The 19,914-nt window shown below is 41.2% G+C and overlaps 1 protein-coding gene across 4 annotated transcripts in view; it reads right to left on the bottom strand.

The window, feature by feature from the left end:
• LOC126259224 (protein GDAP2 homolog) overlaps positions 1 to 19,914 on the bottom strand; it is a 1,081,164-nt gene that overhangs the window by 14,414 nt on the left and 1,046,836 nt on the right. For all 4 annotated transcript variants that reach the window (XM_049955836.1, XM_049955838.1, XM_049955837.1 and 1 more), the window contains one exon: positions 3,499 to 3,652. In XM_049955836.1, the coding sequence (XP_049811793.1) occupies positions 3,499 to 3,652 (154 nt within the window). The remainder of the gene's footprint in view (positions 1 to 3,498; positions 3,653 to 19,914) is intronic.

Genomic DNA, 19,914 nt, shown 5'->3' with positions numbered 1-19,914 from the left:
CTTCATTATAGATAACTGCATCATCTGCAAAAAGCCTGTTGGGATACACCAAACTTCGTATAAAATGTGGTGGACATAGTTTATTAAGGTTTTTGCAATGTCAGTAGGCTCATGTTTATGCACTCATTGACATTTGAATATGGAGGTGTGAATACCTGGCAAAATGTAATCAGTTGTACAGGGTTTGGACACACTGAATGTTAACAATATCAATGGCTCTACCTCAGTTCAGCATCCTTCTTCTTGTCAAAAAAGTATGGAGAAGAATTCTTTAATGATAAAATAATCCCTCTTCCAAATAAATTTATAAATTTTTCACAAAATATTTACACACACACACAAAATAATAGAAAAACATATGTCTCTGAAATTAGATGGTGTTACTTCGTTTAATCTATATAGTGGTGTACTTTCCAAATCTTGGTATTTAGTGATGTAATAATGGCTAAAGAAGAAATACACAGCAGGAGGAACACACATGATAATGTAAGACAAAGGAAAATTAAAGAAATCTATGGAGGAAAGAGAAGCAACTGTATGGACACCAAAAACTGAGATGGAAAGTCAGTATGAAGTAAAGAAGGAATGTGAAAGACAAAAAGAATAAACAGAAAACCTATACAAAGGGAAAAAGTTTAGGACAATATTGAAGGAGGGAAAGAGGAGATGAATGATGCAAACTGTGAGAAGAATTTGACAGAGTACTGAATCACCAAGATCAAAACAGTGTACTTGGACTCGTTTAGATGATTTTCCCTCAAAATTACAAGTATTGAGGTATTTGAGGGAACTAACAATGATAAAGCTGTACTACCCTCAGACTTCAAACAGAATATAAAACCCCTATAAAAAAAGCAGAAACTGACAGCTATTGAGTTTTAGTAGGCCATCAATTTAACAAGTCATGGTTGCAAAACACTAACATGAATTAACTACAGAAGAATGGAACATCTGGTAGAAACTAGTCTAAGGGAAGATCAGTTTTGGTTCCAAAGAAATATAGGGAGATAAGAGGCAATACTGTCCCTAACAGCTTATCTTAAAAAATAGACTGAAGAAAGACAAACCTACACTCTTACTTATGGCATTATAGATATATAACAAGCTTTTATGATGTAGACTGGAACACATTGTTTGAAGTTATCAGGGATGAAATACAGGGAGCAAAACATCAACTATAGATTGTCAAGAAACCAAATTGCAGTTATTAGAGTCAACAGATATGAAAAGGCTGTAGATGATGAGAAGGGTGCGACACAAGGCATAAATTATGAACTAGGTAAAAATTTTGAGAATGGATTAAAATTCTGAAAGAAAAAACAAAAAAATTAAAAGAAATTGAATTCATTGAGAGACAACGAGTAAATAAAGGAGATGAAATTACAAATTATTTAGGAATAAAGGAGGTGACTAATTATATAGACACAATAGTGTACAATGACATCATTCAAGTAATACTGAGAAATGCTACCTCTAATTTCATGAAGATGTTATAGCTACAGTAAGAAGGATATAAAATGTGGACTGGCAATAAAAAGATAAGCTTTCTTGAAAAATATTTTAAGTTGGACAGTGGTTTCTGACAGTATCTCTCTTCAAATGGCCTTATATGGAAGCGAAACATGGATGACAGATAGTACATGTTGAGTCAAAAAGAACGTAACAGTCTGGAATGATAAAGAAATTTATTGAGATATCTCACATAATCAGTAAATATGTCATTTTGTACTACACAACCTCAAATCTCACATAAAAGTATCATGTGTCATTTTGGTTCAATGTGACTATCATTTGTGCTTCAACAAAAATTCCACTGGTAATCAATTTTTCCTATACTCGTTGCAGCAAATCGGGTGTAACTTATGCAACAGTAGTGTAGATTCAGTTTATCATGTTGGCTAAACTGTGTAGTAGGGGAGGAAGATGCACATGGTCTTTAATGAAACCCCAGAGAAAGAAATCTAGTTTGTCAAGCCTGGGGAACTAGGGGGCCATACAATTGGCCCTTCACAGCCAGTCTACCAACTTGGGAAGTGATTATTGAGGAAACCTTGCACTTCCTTGATGAAATGAGATAGTGCACTGTCTTTCTGGTAGTAAACCATCCCATCTCAGTCATCTTCATCGATCTGTGGAATTAAAAAGTTTTGAAGCATATCCAGATACAAAATATCAGTGACAGTTTTCTCCTTGAAGAAGAAAGGACTGTACACTTTCAGTTTGCTGAGGGCACAAAACACATTAACTTCGCGGTTGTCAAACTTGTTCCAGGATTGCATGTGTATTTTTGTTGCCCCATATTCTGCAGTTGCAGGTGTTACCATAACACTGATATGAAATGTTGTCTAATCGCTGAAGATTATTGTATTCAGGACTGTCTCATCATCCTCTATAAGATGCAACATTTCAGCACAGAATTCCCATTAGCAACTTTATCTGCATCACCAATGTGCTGTGCCATTGTGAATCTGTATGTTTTCAAGTATAAACATCTATATGCAGTACTCGGCAAACAGTCTTTTGTGGAATGCCAGAGTCGGGAGACCCATGTCATGTTGATTTTTGTGGACTCTGGACAAAGCACTCCCTAACCTGTTCAACATTATTATCAATGCGTGGTCATCCTGGTGATTTATTGTGTAACAGTGAACAACCCGTCTCAACAAAGTTCTTGTGCCAAGAGTAAATTATAGCCATACTTGGAGGTTCTTTAGCATATTCAATGTGAAATTTACGCCGAATACTTGTTGTAGAGTTCATGGAATCAAAACATACAGTGAGCATGCTCCGCACCAGTGAAAGTAGCTATTTTAATTGTGCACTACATTGGTGCTCCTAGAGGCATAAGGGGGTACTTACACACTACTTGAATCAAACTTCAGGTTGTTTGCTACAAAATGACTCATCTACTGATTCTGTGAGTTATCTCAATAAATTTTTATATCGTTCCAAAGTCTTAAAGTCCAATTTAACTGACCATGCATAAACAAGAAGAAAACTGATGATTTTAAAATGTGCTGCTAGACAAAAGGCGAAGATTAAATGTGTAGATCAGGTAACTAATGAAGAAGTACTGAATATCAGGATACTTAATTTGATGCTGGAGGGGCATGTGTGTGTGTGTGTGTGTGTGTGTGTGTGTGTGTGTGTGTGTGTGTGTGTGTGTGTGGAGGGGAGGGGGGAGAGAAGGAGTAATTGCAGAGGGAGTCCAGAACTTGACTGCAATAAGCAGCTCCACATGGATAGAGGCTGCAGCAGTTACACAGAAATGAAAAGATTTGCATTCGATAGTCTAGTGTGAAGAGATGCAGCAAATCAGTTTATTGAAAAGCAAGGCCATTATCATCTTCTAGAAACCTATGCTTTGAATACCACTGTCATTTGAATGTAATTTCCACTTAACATTTTTGCCATATGGTGATATGCACAGATATAGGCCACATGTAGTATAACAGATAGAAGAAAATATTACTATGATACCAATTTCGGATCTCCTACCTTGTCAAGGTTAATTTCCTTAAAGCGAAACCATTTGCCAACAAATACTATAACAGGTCTACCAAAGCGGTCAACGCCACTCTGGTAGAGGCATCCAATGCCTGATACTTCAGACAGGTCCTCTGTTTTGGCCCGTCGGAGCAGTCGCTCATACCTGAAAGAAAATTACAGCATTTCAGTTCTCTTTCTTTCATACAAAATGCTTATTAAACAAATTTTCAAATCTCTATAAGCATTTCTAAAAGCTAACATTTGCAGGAAATTGGATATGTATGCAGTCTGTGCTGAATTAACACAACAGCTGCAATTCACCAGGAGGAGGAAGAAGTATAAGAATTTAAAAGGCACTGCAAAGATGAGGCATTGTTGATAGAGGATGGGGAAAGATCTTGGCCACAAGAATTTTTTTTTTTTTTTTTTGGGCAGGGGGGGGGGGGGGGCGGGCGGGCATAAAGAGAGGAGGTGGCGGGGGGGGGGGGGGGGGAGTGTGTTTGTAGTTGGACTTGAAGAAAGTCTGCAGTGACATATTTGAAGGAACCTTCTTCCTAACACAGTGGTTCAAGGAAAGTGTGGAAAACTGAAGTCAGGACAAGCAGACAAGGACTTGAACCCTATTGTTCCATCTCTCAGTGATCTAAAAGAGAATGAGCAGTAGTTGTACTGGAACAGAATGGTAGTAATTGCCCAGCTAAATCCGCTGATTTGGTACCTACTAATGAAGATAATTTAATTGAAACATTTTAAATGTCAGTGCCATAATTCATAACTCAACTTTTAAACATTGTCATCTGTTATTGTGTTTGACAGCTGCACGTTTAACAGTTCATTTCTTTGTTTAGTGTGTTGCTCTTTTCCTGCAATAATGGTTGTCTGTGAAACAGACCACAATGATTCAATAATACTGAAGAGTACTGCGTGCACTGTAATGTGATTCAAACAAAAGCTGAACAGCTCTGGTTTTATCTTTTGAGATATTGTCACATTGATATACTACAAACCTATGACAGAATAATAATTATTCCTTGGGATATATTTTATTTCACAATTAATTTACAATGTTACTGGCAGTGGGTTGTCATTTAGGAGCAATAATGGAACCAATGGAATAGCATGTTATTTCTGTCCATGCTATTGGTTATGAACTGCAGATTGAAACTGAAGAAACTGCAAAAAGGTGGGAATTTAAGGAGATGGGACCTGGATAAACTGAAAGAACCAGAGGTTGTAGAGAGTTTCAAGGAGAGCATAAGGGAACAATTGACAGGAATGGGGGAAAGAAATACAGTAGAAGAAGAATGGGTAGCTCTGAGGGATGAAGTAGTGAAGGCAGCAGACGCTCAAGTAGGTAAAAAGGCGAGGGCTAATAGAAATCCTTGGGTAACAGAAGAAGTATTGAATTTAATTGATGAAAGGAGAAAATATAAAAATGCAGTGAATGAAGCAGGCAAAAAGGAATACAAACGTCTCAAAAATGAGATCGACAGGAAGTGCAAAATGGCTAAGCAGGGATGGCTAGAGGACAAATGTAAGGATATAGAGGCTTGTCTCACTAGGGGTAAGATCGATACTGCCTACAGGAAAATTAAAGAGACCTTTGGAGAGAAGAGAACCACTTGTATGAATATCAAGAGCTCAGATGGCAACACAGTTCTAAGCAAAGAAGGGAAGGCAGAAAGGTGGAAGGAGTATATAGAGGGTCTATACAAGGGCGATGTACTTGAGGACAATATTATGGAAATGGAAGAGGATGTAGACGAAGACGAAATGGGAGATAAGATACTGCGTGAAGAGTTTGACAGAGCACTGAAAGACCTGAGTCGAAACAAGGCCCCGGGAGTAGACAACATTCCATTAGAACTACTGATGGCCTTGGGAGAGCCAGTCATGACAAAACTCGACCATCTGGTGAGCAAGATGTATGAGACAGGCGAAATACCCTCAGACTTCAAGAAGAATATAATAATTCCAATCCCAAAGAAAGCAGGTGTTGACAGATGTGAAAATTACCGAACTATCAGTTTAATAAGTCACAGCTGCAAAACACTAATGCGAATTCTTTACAGACGAATGGAAAAATTGGTAGAAGCAGACCTCGGGGAAGATCAGTTTGGATTCCGTAGAAATGTTGGAACACGTGAGGCAATACTAACCTTACGACTTATCTTAGAAGAAAGATTAAGAAAAGGCAAACCTACGTTTCTAGCATTTGTAGACTTAGAGAAAGCTTTTGACAATGTTAACTGGAATACTCTCTTTCACATTCTGAAGGTGGCAGGGGTAAAATACAGGGAGTGAAAGGCTATTTACAATTTGTACAGAAACCAGATGGCAGTTATAAGAGTCAAGGGGCATGAAAGGGAAGCAGTGGTTGGGAAAGGAGTGAGACAGGGTTGCAGCCTCTCCCCGATGTTATTCAATCTGTATATTGGACAAGCAGTAAAGGAAAGAAAAGAAAAATTCGGAGTAGGTATTAAAATTCATGGAGAAGAAGTAAAAACTTTGAGGTTTGCCGATGACATTGTAATTCTGTCAGAGACAGCAAAGGACTTGGAAGAGCAGTTGAAAGGAATGGACAGTGTCTTGAAAAAAGGATATAAGATGAACATCAACAAAAGCAAAACGAGGATAATGGAATGTAGTCAAATTAAATCGGGTGATGCTGAGGGAATTAGATTAGGAAATGAGACACTTAAAGTAGTAAAGGAGTTTTGCTATTTAGGGAGTAAAATAACTGATGATGGTCGAAGTAGAGAGGATATAAAATGTAGACTGGCAATTGCAAGGAAATTGTTTCTGAAGAAGAGAAATTTGTTAACATCGGGTATAGATTTAAGTGTCAGGAAGTCGTTTCTGAAAGTATTTGTATGGAGTGTAGCCATGTATGGAAGTGAAACATGGACAATAACTAGTATGGACAAGAAGAGAATAGAAGCTTTCGGAATGTGGTGCTACGGAAGAATGCTGAAGATAAGGTGGGTAGATCACGTAACTAATGAGGAGGTATTGAATAGGATTGGGGAGAAGAGAAGTTTGTGGCACAACTTGACTAGAAGAAGGGATCAGTTGGTAGGACATGTTTTGAGGCATCAAGGGATCACAAATTTAGCATTGGAGGGCAGTGTGGAGGGTAAAAATCGTAGAGGTAGACCAAGAGATGAATACACTAAGCAGATTCAGAAGGATGTAGGCTGCAGTAGGTACTGGGAGATGAAGAAGATTGCAGAGGATAGAGTAGCATGGAGAGCTGCATCAAACCAGTCTCAGGACTGAAGACCACAACAACAACAACACTGAGAAATCCAACAATCCAGAACATAAACCACCTTTGTTGCCCTAAATGGTTGCTGTAAGCATCTTACTGTGGATGGTGACTGTGCGAGTCATATGTCACACTTTTTTTTTTTACAGACATGATCTCTATATGTTTGTTGAAACTGGTTGAGAGACAATATGAAGTGTTAACCTCCACTGCCTTGTGTTTTGATAGGCAGCCTTAGTCTAATGGTTTAGAGCCAACACAGCTCAATTTCTTGATACACATTACATTCCCTTACCCACTGTGATGCAAGATTTGATGCAGCTGGTAATATTGACACTAAATGATAACTTACCTGCCAAAAATTCACTGCATTATATCAAAATGCATTTCTATATGAGTATGACCAGGTAACATGAAACTGATAAAAGGACATTAAATGAAAGAAAATAAGAGATATTTGGGTTCTGCTTCTATATGACTCTTATTGCATTATATTATAGCTATGTAGTTTTTACTGTCATTTGCAATATGGGTGAAATTAAGCATTTTATTCGTTGTCACTGTGGCTTTTCTGATTGCCTGCAATGATTTTCTTTTAGAAATCAGTATTCTCTTTTAGGATTTAGTTCTGATTCCTATTTCTCTGCCGAGAGAAGGGATGCAGTGGTTAAGAAATTAGATCCATTTACAGGAGAACCGAGTTTAATTTTCCACATTTTTCTGCAGTTGCCTTAATTCACATAAACATTATGCCATAATAGTTCTTCAACAAATTAAACAGTTCATTTCTTTTACTATCCTTTCCCAATCTTCCTGTCTTTTTTTCCTGTTTCCCTGAGGAAAAAAGCATAGAAGATTTGGGTTTGACTAGATCATTAAAAGCATAGCAGAAGTCTGAACTGGGCATGGATGAGGAAGAAAATGGACTGTGTCCCCTTTAAGGAAGCCAACCCAGTATTCATCTTAAGCAATTTCGGGGGGGAATTTACGAAAAACCTAAATCTGGCTGACCACACACTGCTCTTCTCATGAAGGTTAGTGTGTACATCTTGCTGGTTATCCGTTGGGTTGGCTTTCACGTGCTGATCAGTGCAAGCCGTCTTAGCCCTAGCCAAAGTTTTTGTTGTTGCACAACCATCTTTCCGCTTTCATGCATCACTAATCCTTTGACTTGCCTTGCGTGCTGCTCCACATGATTCTCAGAGTTACTTCAGGACGATAAGGCCTATATTGCAATTTAGGCAAAAATAGTGTCGTAAAGAAAGGGTGTTCGGAAATCTAAGTAAAAAAAAAAAAAAAGCGTGGTATTTCCCACATTTTGTCAGTCTGCGTCGCCAAAGATTGGGAGAAAACTCGTAATAGCAGAAATAGGCTCTGAAAGCAGAAAACAGTAATAGCCTCAGCGCTGATACTCTTTAGGCAATTTGTGGGCTATAACAAGTAATATTATGATCCAGTTTTAGATAACGTTTCGCCAGCTCAGATAACGTAATGCGGTAGCTTTCGAGGCAGGTAGGTGAGCCAGATCCAATCGAATTCGTGCGTTGAATTAACGACCGTTGGTCTTGCTCACTGGGCAGTCTAGATGTGTTTTGACGCGATTTTTCTCACTCATCGAAGCAAACGCCGATCTGGTTCCTCATTTACACCTCACAAACAAAAACAGTTAACACATGAATGCATACAGGACCATGTGTACAAGGGCTACAGGCAGATGATGCATATGATTGAATGACTGCCATATTCAGCATTGTAATTAAAAGGAAATAATTAGCCAATTTATAGATGGATGATACCCTGGCAAAGGTGCGCCAAGTGCTGAAGACAAAAAAAAAAAAAAGGAAGACGTGAATTTTAGATAACGTTCACTATCTTCTCATTGCACATGAAAGCGCTCTATAAATAGAGGAAGCCGTCACAACTGTTCACTCCTGCAGTCTGCCCCGTTAGCAGAAGGTAGGTTCAAGGTTGAATTGTGATCAGCATATCCGCCAGCCTTGCCGTTACATCCAGTAAACATTTCGCCCCGTTGTCTCTTCATCCAAGCAAATCCCCAGACGTCGTGAACAGGTACAGAGCAATTCCACGGCCTCTCACATCGCCCCCCAAACGCACATTACTTAACTGCGAATGATAATAAAATGGTTCAAATGGCTCTGAGCACTATGGGACTTAACTTCTAAGGTCATCAGTCCCCTAGAACTTAGAACTACTTAAACCTAACTAACCTAAGGGCATCACACACATCCATGCCCGAGGCAGGATTCGAACCTGCGACCGTAGCGGTCGCGCGGTTCCAAACTGTAGCGCCTTTAACCGCTTGGCCACTAAAAAGAGGGCAAATTCTCTTTCGTTTCTCGTTAACTGTAAATGATTTCGACAATCAAACACTAAAACACAACCTAGATGTAGATTTCCCGAAACGTAGGACTTTCCTACTGGTACTCGCCAAACCATAAAATACATTGCTGGAAAGATTTCAGCGGAATACAACCGAAAGTGATGCACTGGGTCTACTTTTTACGAAGGGTTTGAAAGAAACTGAAATTACATTACTTGCTAAATGCTCTCTTCCGCCTTATCTATGTTCAGTTTACACTGATTGACAGAAAATTATGACCGCCCACCAAGTATGTTGGTACGTCTTTTGGCATGAAAAAGTCTGCAGTTCGTCACGTCGTAGATTTAGACAGCTGCTTGATCCTACAGGCCAAGCAACTCTTGTAGACAACGCAGATATGCTTCGGGAGAAACAATGCAATGAATACCATGATCTGAAACATTTGTGCAATCCCAAGAATTCTCCTCTGCTTCTACAATACCACAGATCGGCATTTATTATACCTTAATCTCGCGTTGCAGATCTAACAAAAAACCATGCATATACAGAACGGTCAGAAACAGTCTCAAAAGCTTGTATGGGCGTTGCAGGATAGCTTGCGCTGAGAAATAATTACTAAAAAAAATTCAGTGTGCTGCGCTGTTTCCGAGACGATTACCACTGAAGTTATCCAATCAGGCCGTTGCGCGAGCAAATACAGGGGGACAAATGTAAGGATGTACAGGCTTATCTCACAAGGGTAAGATAGATACTACCTGCAGGAAAATTAAAGAGACCTTTGGAGAAAAGAGAACCACTTGTATGAATATCAAGAGCTCAGATGGAAACCCAGTTCTAAGCAAAGAAGGGAAAGCAGAAAGGTGGAAGGAGTATATAGAGGGTCTATACAAGGGCGATGTACTTGAGGACAATATTATGCAAATGGAAGAGGATGTAGATGGAGATGAAATGGGAGATACGATACTGCGTGAAGAGTTTGACAGAGCACTGAAAGACCTGAGTCGAAACACGGCCCCGGGAGTAGACAACATTCCATTAGAACTACTGATGGCCTTGGGAGAGCCAGTCCTGACAAAACTCTACCATCTGGTGAGCAAGATGTATGAGACAGGCGAAATACCCTCAGACTTCAAGAAGAATACAATAATTCCAATCACAAAGAAAGCAGGTGTTGACAGATGTGAAAATTACCGAACTATCAGTTTAATAAGTCACAGCTGCAAAATACTAACTCGAATTCTTTACAGGCGAATGGAAAAACTGGTAGAAGCGGACCTCGGGGAAGATCAGTTTGGATTCCGTAGAAATATTGGAACACGTGAGGCAATACTGGCCTTACGACTTATCTTAGAAGAAAGATTAAGGAAAGGCAAACCTACGTTTCTAGCATTTGTAGACTTAGAGAAAGCTTTTGACAATGTTGACTGGAATACTCTCTTTCAAATTCTAAAGGTGGCAGGGGTAAAATACAGGGAGCGAAAGGCTATTTACAATTTGTACAGAAACCAGATGGCAGTTATAAGAGTCGAGGGGCATGAAAGGGAAGCAGTGGTTCGGAAGGGAGTGGGACAGGGTTGTAGTCTGTCCCCGATGTTATTCAATCTGTATATTGAGCAAGCAGTAAAGGAAACAAAAGAAAAATTCGGAGTAGGTATTAAAATTCATGGAGAGGAAGTAAAAACTTTGAGGTTCGCCGATGACATTGTAATTCTGTCAGAGACAGCAAAGGACTTGGAAGAGCAGTTGAACGGGATCGACAGTGTCTTGAAAGGAGGATATAAGATGAACATCAACAAAAGCAAAACGAGGATAATGGAATGTGGTCGAATTAATTCGGGTGATGCTATGGGAAAGTGATTAGGAAATGAGACACTTAAAGTAGTAAAGGAGCTTTGCTATTTGGAGAGCAAAATAACTGATCATGGTCGAAGTAGAGAAGATATAAAATGCAGACTGGCAATGGCAAGGAAAGCGTTTTTGATGAAGAGAAATTTGTTAACATCGAATATAGATTTAAGTGTCAGGAAGTCGTTTCTGAAAGTATTTGTATGGAGTGTAGCCATGTATGGAAGTGAAACATGGATGATAAATAGTTTAGACAAGAAGATAATAGAAGCTTTCGAAATGTGGTGCTACAGAAGAATGCTGAAGATTAGATGGGTAGATCACGTAACTAATGATGCAGTACTGAATAGAATTGGGGAGAAGAGGAGTTTGTGGCACAACTTGACAAAAAGAAGGGACCGGTTAGTAGGACATGTTCTGAGGCGTCAAGGGATCACAAATTTAGCATTGGAGGGCAGCGTGGAGGGTAAAAATCGTAGAGGGAGACCAAGAGATGAGTACACTAAGCAGATTCAGAAGGATGTGGGTTGCAGAGATGAAAAAGCTTGCACAGGATAGGGTAGCATGGAGGGCTGCATCAAACCAGTCTCAGGACTGAAGACCACAACAACAACAACATGGTCCAGAGCAGGTAAGTGAGTTTCCACACTCTTGAATATGGCGTCCTGGCATCCGACATTTTGTTATCTGTTGGTGGTTGTGAATGTCATTGTTATACTCTCATCACCACCCAAACATCCCATTAAACCTCACTGGTTCCACAGCAGTCGTTCCATGCCACTGAGGCTCCTATTTGATATAGGTATGTTCATTTTTATGGCCATGGTGTTCTAGCTCATCATCGAATCTCTTGGCAGCTGCACTTTATTTCGTTAAATACAATGACATTATTGTAGTGCATAAAGTTCGACAATAAAGCGGCTATCTGAGACACAGAGAAATTGCTCAAATGTGGTATTTCACTGGAAGAATTGTTACTTGGATTTATTAAAGTTCTATTTAATCATGTCACATTTCAGAACGGGCAGACAGTTTCGTGTGAACAATGTGACGTATTGACGATAAACAAGTGGCATAACATCCAGAAAAAAGTGAAACGCCATCCTGATAAAATGGTTTCAGAGAAGAAAGTAAGTATAGAAAAGCACTGATACAACTAACTCTATTCCGCTCCAGCATATTTTTCTCTGTTATCAAGTAATAACAAAAATGAAGTAAACTTTATGTTGCGTTTTATTGCTTTTAGCATACTAGATACATCAACAGAAAAGCTGTTTTAATTTTTTTTACGAGATCATAAAACCAAGTGTGGCACGTGCAAAACGGAAGTTATCGATGGGCTGTGAGAGATGCACACTAAATAAATTAAGAGATTTTACTTATCCCCCACGGCACACAAAACAGATCAGAACACTGTTGCGGAAGCAACGGAAATGCATGCCAAATTTAGAAGAATGTGAAATATCCAAGATTGGCTTAGTGTTGCTGAACCTCGAAATTTGGTAGGACGTCAAAGAGAGATGCTTTTAATGGTTTCCACAGTGAAACTCTGTCTCGAAACCTGGTATAAAATCCACAGAGCTTTTGGTGGTGTGTAAAGTACGCCAGTGGCTAGACACAATCAATACCTTCACTGCACGATAGCAGTGGAGATGTTACCACTGACAGTGCCATTAAAGCGGAGTCACTGAACACGGGTTTCCAAAATTCTTTCACCCTTAAGGCAAAGCAAATGTTCGAGAATTCGATTCAAGAACAGCTGCCAACATGAGTAACAGAAGTAGATATCATCGGTACAACGAAGCACCTTAAATCATGTAATAAAGGAAAGTCCTCCGATCAAGATGTATCCAGTTAGTTTCTTTCTGTGTATGCTGGTACAATAGTCCCATACTTATAATCATATACAACCGCCCGCTTGACAAAAAACACTTACTTATAATCAATACAACAGCCCGCTTGACAAAAAATACTTACCTAGCGACGTGAAAGTTGCACAGTCACACCAATACTCAACAAAGGGAATAGGGGGAGTACGATGAATTACAGATCCATATCACTAACGTCAATTTTTTAGCAGGATTTTAGAACATATACTGCGTTATACTTTCAACACCACCAAAATATCACAATAAACCTCACTGGTTCCACAGCGGTCGTTCCCAGCCACTGAGGCTCCTATATAGAAAAGGTGTGTTCATTTTTACGACTATGGTGTTCTAGTTCATCATCGAAGCTCTTGGCAGCTGTACCTCGAAGAAAACGATTCATTGCCAAACAGTCAATACGTATTCAGAAAATATTAGTATTGCGAAACACAACTAGGTTTTTATTCACAGAACTAATGACTACTATCGACGGGGAATCACACTGATTGTATTTCTATATTTCCAGAAAGCTTTTACCGAGGGAGGCGGCGCTGTGGTTAGCACGCTGGACTTGCATTCGGGAGGACGACAGTTCAAACTCGCGTCCGGCCGTCCTGATTTAGGTTTTCCGTGATTTCCCTAAATCGCTTCAGGCAAATGCCGGGATGGTTCCTTTGAAAGGGCACGGCCGATTTCCTTCCCCATCCTTCCCTAATCCGATGGGACCGATGACCTCACTGTTTGGTCCCCTGCCCCCAAATCAGCCAAGCAACCAGAAGCTTTTGACACTATTCCTCACGAGCTACTTCTAATCACATTGCGTGCCTATGATGTATCATCTCAATTGTGCGACTGGGTTCGTGATTTCTTGTCAGAAAGGTCACAGTTCGAGTAACTGACGGGAAATCATCGAGTTAAATAGAAGTGATATACTGCGTACCCCAAAGAAGTGTTAGAGGCGCTCTGCAGGTCCTAATCTATATAAACTATTTAGGAGGTAATTTGCGCAGGCCTGTTACATTGTTTGCAGATGATGCTGTCATTTACCGTCTCGTAAAGTCATCAAATGATCAAACAAATTGCAAAATGATTTAGACAAAATATCTATATGGTGTGAAAAGTGGCAGTTGACTCTAGACAAATGTTAAGTCATCCACATGTTTACTAAAATGAGTCTGCTAAATTTCGGTTAAACGATAAATCGCACAAATCTAATGGCTGTGAATTCAACGAATTACTGAGGAATTGCAATTGCGAATAACGTAAATAGAATGTTGTGGAGAAAGCCAATCTAAAAGTGCGATTTATTGACAAAACATTTAGAAGATGCAACAAGTCAACTGAAGAGACCGCCTACACTATGCATGTATATTGAAGCGCCAATGTGTATAGGCATGCGAATTCAAATACAGAGACATGTAAACAGGTCGGCAACCCCTATATAAGGCAACAAGTGTCTGGCGCAGTTGTTTGATCGGTTACTGCTTTTACAATGGCAGGTTATCAAGATTTATGTGAGGTTGAACGTGGTGTTCCGCACGAGCGATTGGACACAGCATCTCCGAGGTAGCGATCAAATGGGAATTTTCCCGTACGACCATTTCACGAATGTACCGTGGATATCAGGAATCCGGTAAAAAATCAACTCTCCGACACCGCTCGGCCGGAAAAAGATCCTGTAAGAACGGGACCAACGACAACCGAAGAGAATCGTTCAATGTGACAGAAATGCAACCCTTCCGCAAATCGCTACAGATTTTTAATACTGGGCCATCAACAAGTGTCAGCGTGCGAACCATTCAACGAAAAATCATCGATATGGGATTTTGGAGCCGAAGGTCCACTCGTGTACCCTTAATGACTGCACGACACAAAGCTTTACGCCTCGACTGGGCTCGTCAACACCGACATTGGACTGTTGATGACTTGAAACATGTTGCCTGGTCGGACGAGTCTTGTTTCAAATTATATCGAGCAAATGAACTTGTACGGGTACAGAGACAACCCCATGAATCCTGTTCAGGCTGGTGGGCGCTCTGTAATGGTGTGGAGCGTGTGCAGTTGGAGTGATATGGGACCCCTGATACGTCTAGATACGACTCTGACTGGTGACACGTACGTAAGCATCCTGTTCATGTCCATTGTGCATTCTGACGTACTTGGCAATTCCAGCAGGACAATGCGACACCCCACACGTCCAGAATTGCTACACAGTGGCTCCAGGAACACGTTTCTGAGTTTAAACACTTCCGCTGGCCACCAAACTCCCCAGACACGAACATTATTGAGCACATCTGGGATGCCTTGCAACGTGCTGTTCAAAACAGTTCTCCACCCCCCTCGTACTCTTATGGATTTATGGGCACCTCTGCAGCATTCAGGGTGCCAATTGCGGCGAAATTTCAATCACGAACTTTCTCCTTTTAATGCGAAATATTTTGTTACCGCGCACATACATAGGGAGAAATGATCATCGTAATAAAATACGAGAAATCAGCGGACCCACAGAAAGATTTAAAGAGTTCGTTTTCTCCCGCGCGCTGCTCAAAAATGGAACAGTAGAGAAAGAGCTTAAGGGTTATGTGCTAAAATGCATAACGCAATATTTTTCAATTTTTTGTTTTGTTTATTTATCACGTTCTGTGGGACTATACTAGCCAAAGGTACTTCATCACGAAACGAGTCTGTACATAGTTTATAGAATGCTGTTTAGAACATTTATGAACAACACATAAACAATAAAAACAAAATAATTACGGTATAGGTATAAATAATAACTTAGAGAGAAAAGTTCTGAACCACTGCGAGGAATTATCGTACAGAATTGTAGCGTTCCACAAGGGAATCTTTCAAATTAAAATTTAATACTAGTGATCTATCACTCTTTTTTTTTCATTTCTGTTGGAAGCCTGTTGAAAATGAAACCTGCTGAATAATGCATTGCTTGCGGAAGTATTATCGAAATGCATATCTTTTTTCAGTCAGCTGTTCACTGAATGAACGTTGAAGTTTCTTCTGGATGAGTCTATAATTAATGTCAACAACGAAATTTGCAACTGGTAACAGCACAAGTGTGAACATTACTTTTCCGTGGCAGCGACATCGTATCTGATGATTAGGAGGTTGTTCTAACAGGCGTATTACGGCTGCGAACTACAACGATACCCAGCTCGATTGATCGGGATTCTAATTAACAGACGTTTGCAATTACCTCATCACGTACTAAAAACAGAGAACAGTTATGTTTTGCTGCACAGCGGTGTTCCAGGCTGCCGACGTGGTGAAAGTCGGTCGTTGCAAAGCAGGGCGTTACCCAATACATCTGTATTCATATTCAGGCATCTGACGGCGCTGGCGGTACAATAGGAACCTGATTCGAAAAAAACCGTTCGTGACAGAGCGAAAGCACCCAGCACAACAGGGAACCAGTACCTCTTGTGTTCCTCAAGACGACTGTGTCCTGCCATCGGTTTGTACAACTATGGGCCGTATATGATCAGTCGGGCTGACCTTTTCCCGGACTTAAGGCGTCTCCTGACGCTGTACTTGGCGCCAGTGTTTGTGTTACGAGGTGTACGTTTAGCAGAGGCAGGCTGGTCTTATATACCCCAACAATATGGTTCTGGATGGCGTGCCCGCAAGCATGATGATGGCTGGCGAATTTCTAGTGTTCTCTGACATGACCATCTGCAGTTATAACTAGCACTAGCCATCAGTGCCATTCTCACAGCTTTGATAACAGCATTTGACGCAGATCATCATCGTAATCATAATCACCACCACCACTATCACCACCAGCTGGGAGTTCTTCAACTAGCGCTAGCGAACAATGTCATTCTCACTATGTTGACAACAGCATTCTACGCACACCACCACCACCATAACCACCACCATCACCGGGGACTAGGCTATATCTGTTTGTGCTTTCGTAAATATTCCCCCTCACCAATGCATCGGCACAGATCCCTTCATCAAAACCAGTTTGGCATTCCACCTCGACCTTCATTGACACTATTCGAAGCTCTTGGTCCTTTGAACTGTCTAAATATGTAAACACTGTGCTGTAGAGCCCCATCTAATGCAAGCGTACTCATTTCATTGAATGTCGGTGAGGCAGTCACATATATACACTACTGGCCATTAAAATTGCTACACAAAGAAGAAATGCAGATAAATAAACGGGTATTCATTGGACAAATATATTATACTAGAACTGACATGTGATTACATTTTCACGCAATTTGGGTGCATATATCCTGAGAAATCAGTACCCAGAACAACCACCTCTGGTCGTAATAACGGCCCTGATACGCCTGGGCATTGAGTCAAACAGGGCTTGGATGGCGTGTACAGGTAGAGTTGCCTATGCAGCTTCAACACGATACCACAGTTCATCAAGAGTAGTGACTGGCGTATTGTGACGAGCCAGTTGCTCGGCCACTATTGACCAGACGTTTTCAATTGGTGAGAGGTCTGGAGAATGTGCTGGCCAGGGCAGCAGTCGAACACTTTCTGTATCCAGAAAGGCCCGACCTGCAACATGCGGTCGTGCATTATCCTGCTGAAATGTAGGGTTTCGCAGCGATCGAATGAAGGGTAGAGCCACGGGTCGTAACACATCTGAAATGTAACGTCCACTGTTCAAAGTGGTGTCAATGCGAACAAGAGGTGACCGAGACGTGTAACCAATGGCACCCCATACCATCACGCCGGGTGATACGCCAGTATGGCGGTAACGAATACACGCTTCCAATGTGCGTTCACCGCGATGTCGCCACACACGGATGCGACCATCATGATGCTGTAAACAGAACCTGGATTCATCCGAAAAAATGACGTTTTGCCATTTGTGCACCCAGGTTCGTCGTTGAGTACACCATTGCAGGCGCTCCTGTCTGCGATGCAGCGTCAAGGGTAACCGCAGCCATGGTCTCCGAGCTGGTAGTCCATGCTCCTGCAAACGTCGTCGAATTGTTCATGCAGATGGTTGTCGTCTAGCAAACGTCCCCATCTGTTGACTCAGAGATCGAGACGTGGCTGCACGATCCGTTACAGCCATGCGGATAAGATGCCTGTCATCCCGACTGCTACTGATACGAGGCTGTTGGGATCCAGCACGGCGTTCCGTATTACCCTCCTGAACCCACCGATTCCATATTCTACTAACAGTCATTGGATCTCGACCAACGCGAGCAGCAATGTCGCGACACGATAAACCGCAATCGCGATAGGCTACAATCCGACCTTTATCAAAGTCGGAAACGTGATGGTACGCATTTCTCCTCCTTACACGAGACACCACATCAACGTTTCACCAGGCAAGGCCGGTCAACTGCTATTTTTGTATGAGAAATCGGTTGGAAACTTTCCTCATGTCGGCATGTTGTAGGTGTCGCCACCGGCGCCAACCTTGTGTGAATGCTCTGAAAAGTAATCATTTGCACATCACAGCACCTTCTTCCTGTCGGTTAAATTTCGCGTCTGTAGCACGTCATCTTCGTGGTGTAGCAATTTTAATGTCCAGTAGTGTACCTCCAAGGGCTTCCAGAATTTGTAAAAAAAAAAAAAAAAAAAAAAAAAAAAAGAAAGTGTGACACACACACAATATATATAATAAACAGAGGAAGAACATTTGGCCGAAAATACGGAAGAATCCCTTCTAAACGGAATGTCTCGTAATCCTAATACCTCCGTTCAGAAAACAGTGTAGGGCTTCTGTAAACAGTATATGGACGTTCTCCGATGCCAAGAAGGTGGATTTATGTGTTTGGCGTTGTCTTATGTCAACACGGATTGTCAACAATAGACACTGCGAGGTGAATAGCAAAGAACCTGCGCTATGTGGCACGGCCCTGGAACGGGTTTCAAAACAGTGTTCATGAAATATCCCGTACTGGTAGCCCTATGGCAACAACTAAGGTGGAGGAACGATAGCAGCACAACAGACTGCCACCATGAGACACAATGACGTTGGTAGAGCCACTGGGAAGCACACGTCCATCCAAACCGCACGAAACAGACACCATAACTCCTCTCTGAATTATAGACGGCCGTGGAGAGGTCCAGCCTTTAACCCAGACACCAAGTGTGGACTATGAAAATTTGGCGCAAAGTTCTCCTCACAAATGAATGTCAGATATATCTGATACCAGATGATCGAATACAGCAAGGTGGCTGATTAGTGATGTAGCAAGTGAGGGCGTCGAACATGTAATCCATCCAGGGCACACTACAGAGATGTCATCATCCACCCCACCGTTGAACCGTTTCATCATCATTTCAAGGAATAATTGCAGGCATTGTCAACGATTTCGTTAATCGCGCCGGTTTTGTCCGACTGGTGTGACCTGCGTTATGAATCACATGGAACACGCTTGGGATCAATCATACAATGCAGGCTCTCACGGCCGGTGCTTGCGTTCTTGATGAGTTTCGTCTCTCAATGCTGGAGACATCATCAAAGGCTATAAAGGGTCAGATGGCAGTTTCAAACTGAAGCCAAACAGAACTTGTTTAAGTTGGAAACTATCTGAGTCTTTATTGCCTCTGATGATGTCCCCAGCACTGAGGGACGCAACGTTAGGGAAAGAAATATGCCTTGGGCCAAGCCTAAAGCTCATAAAACAAACCTCACCAAGGATGGCTGGGATCAATTACGACAGCACGTCCTGACCCACCACGTAAACTACGGGAGTTACAAGGGATCTACATTGAAGAATAGAATAAATTAGACCAGAAGTGGTTAAAACAACTCATGGGTAGCATGCTACATAGGTTCGCAGGCTTACACTCACTCAAGGGGACATGTTATTTGTAATGAACGAGGTTGCTACCCGAAGTGTCTATATCAAGGAAAATGACTGAATTGTTCGGTTTTGGCAAAAAAAAAGAAGACACCTGAGAGATACATTACGTTTAAATCACCACTTCACCGTTGTTGAGAATGCGTTATTAGTTTTGTGTGGCGGGTGATCTATAACTTCTTTTGACGTGCATGTAATTAAGAAGTTTTATTGGAGCCACGAACTCATGTTACACTGTGACCTACGAAAATCCCCAAAGAATGGTTGAAATGGCTCTGAGCACCATGGGACTTAACATCT

Source organism: Schistocerca nitens, chromosome 5 (assembly GCF_023898315.1).
Source record: "Schistocerca nitens isolate TAMUIC-IGC-003100 chromosome 5, iqSchNite1.1, whole genome shotgun sequence".
In the NCBI taxonomy this organism is placed as follows: domain Eukaryota; kingdom Metazoa; phylum Arthropoda; class Insecta; order Orthoptera; family Acrididae; genus Schistocerca; species Schistocerca nitens.
Note: the sequence above shows the minus strand (reverse complement) of the source record. Positions and strands in the feature narration are given on the sequence as shown.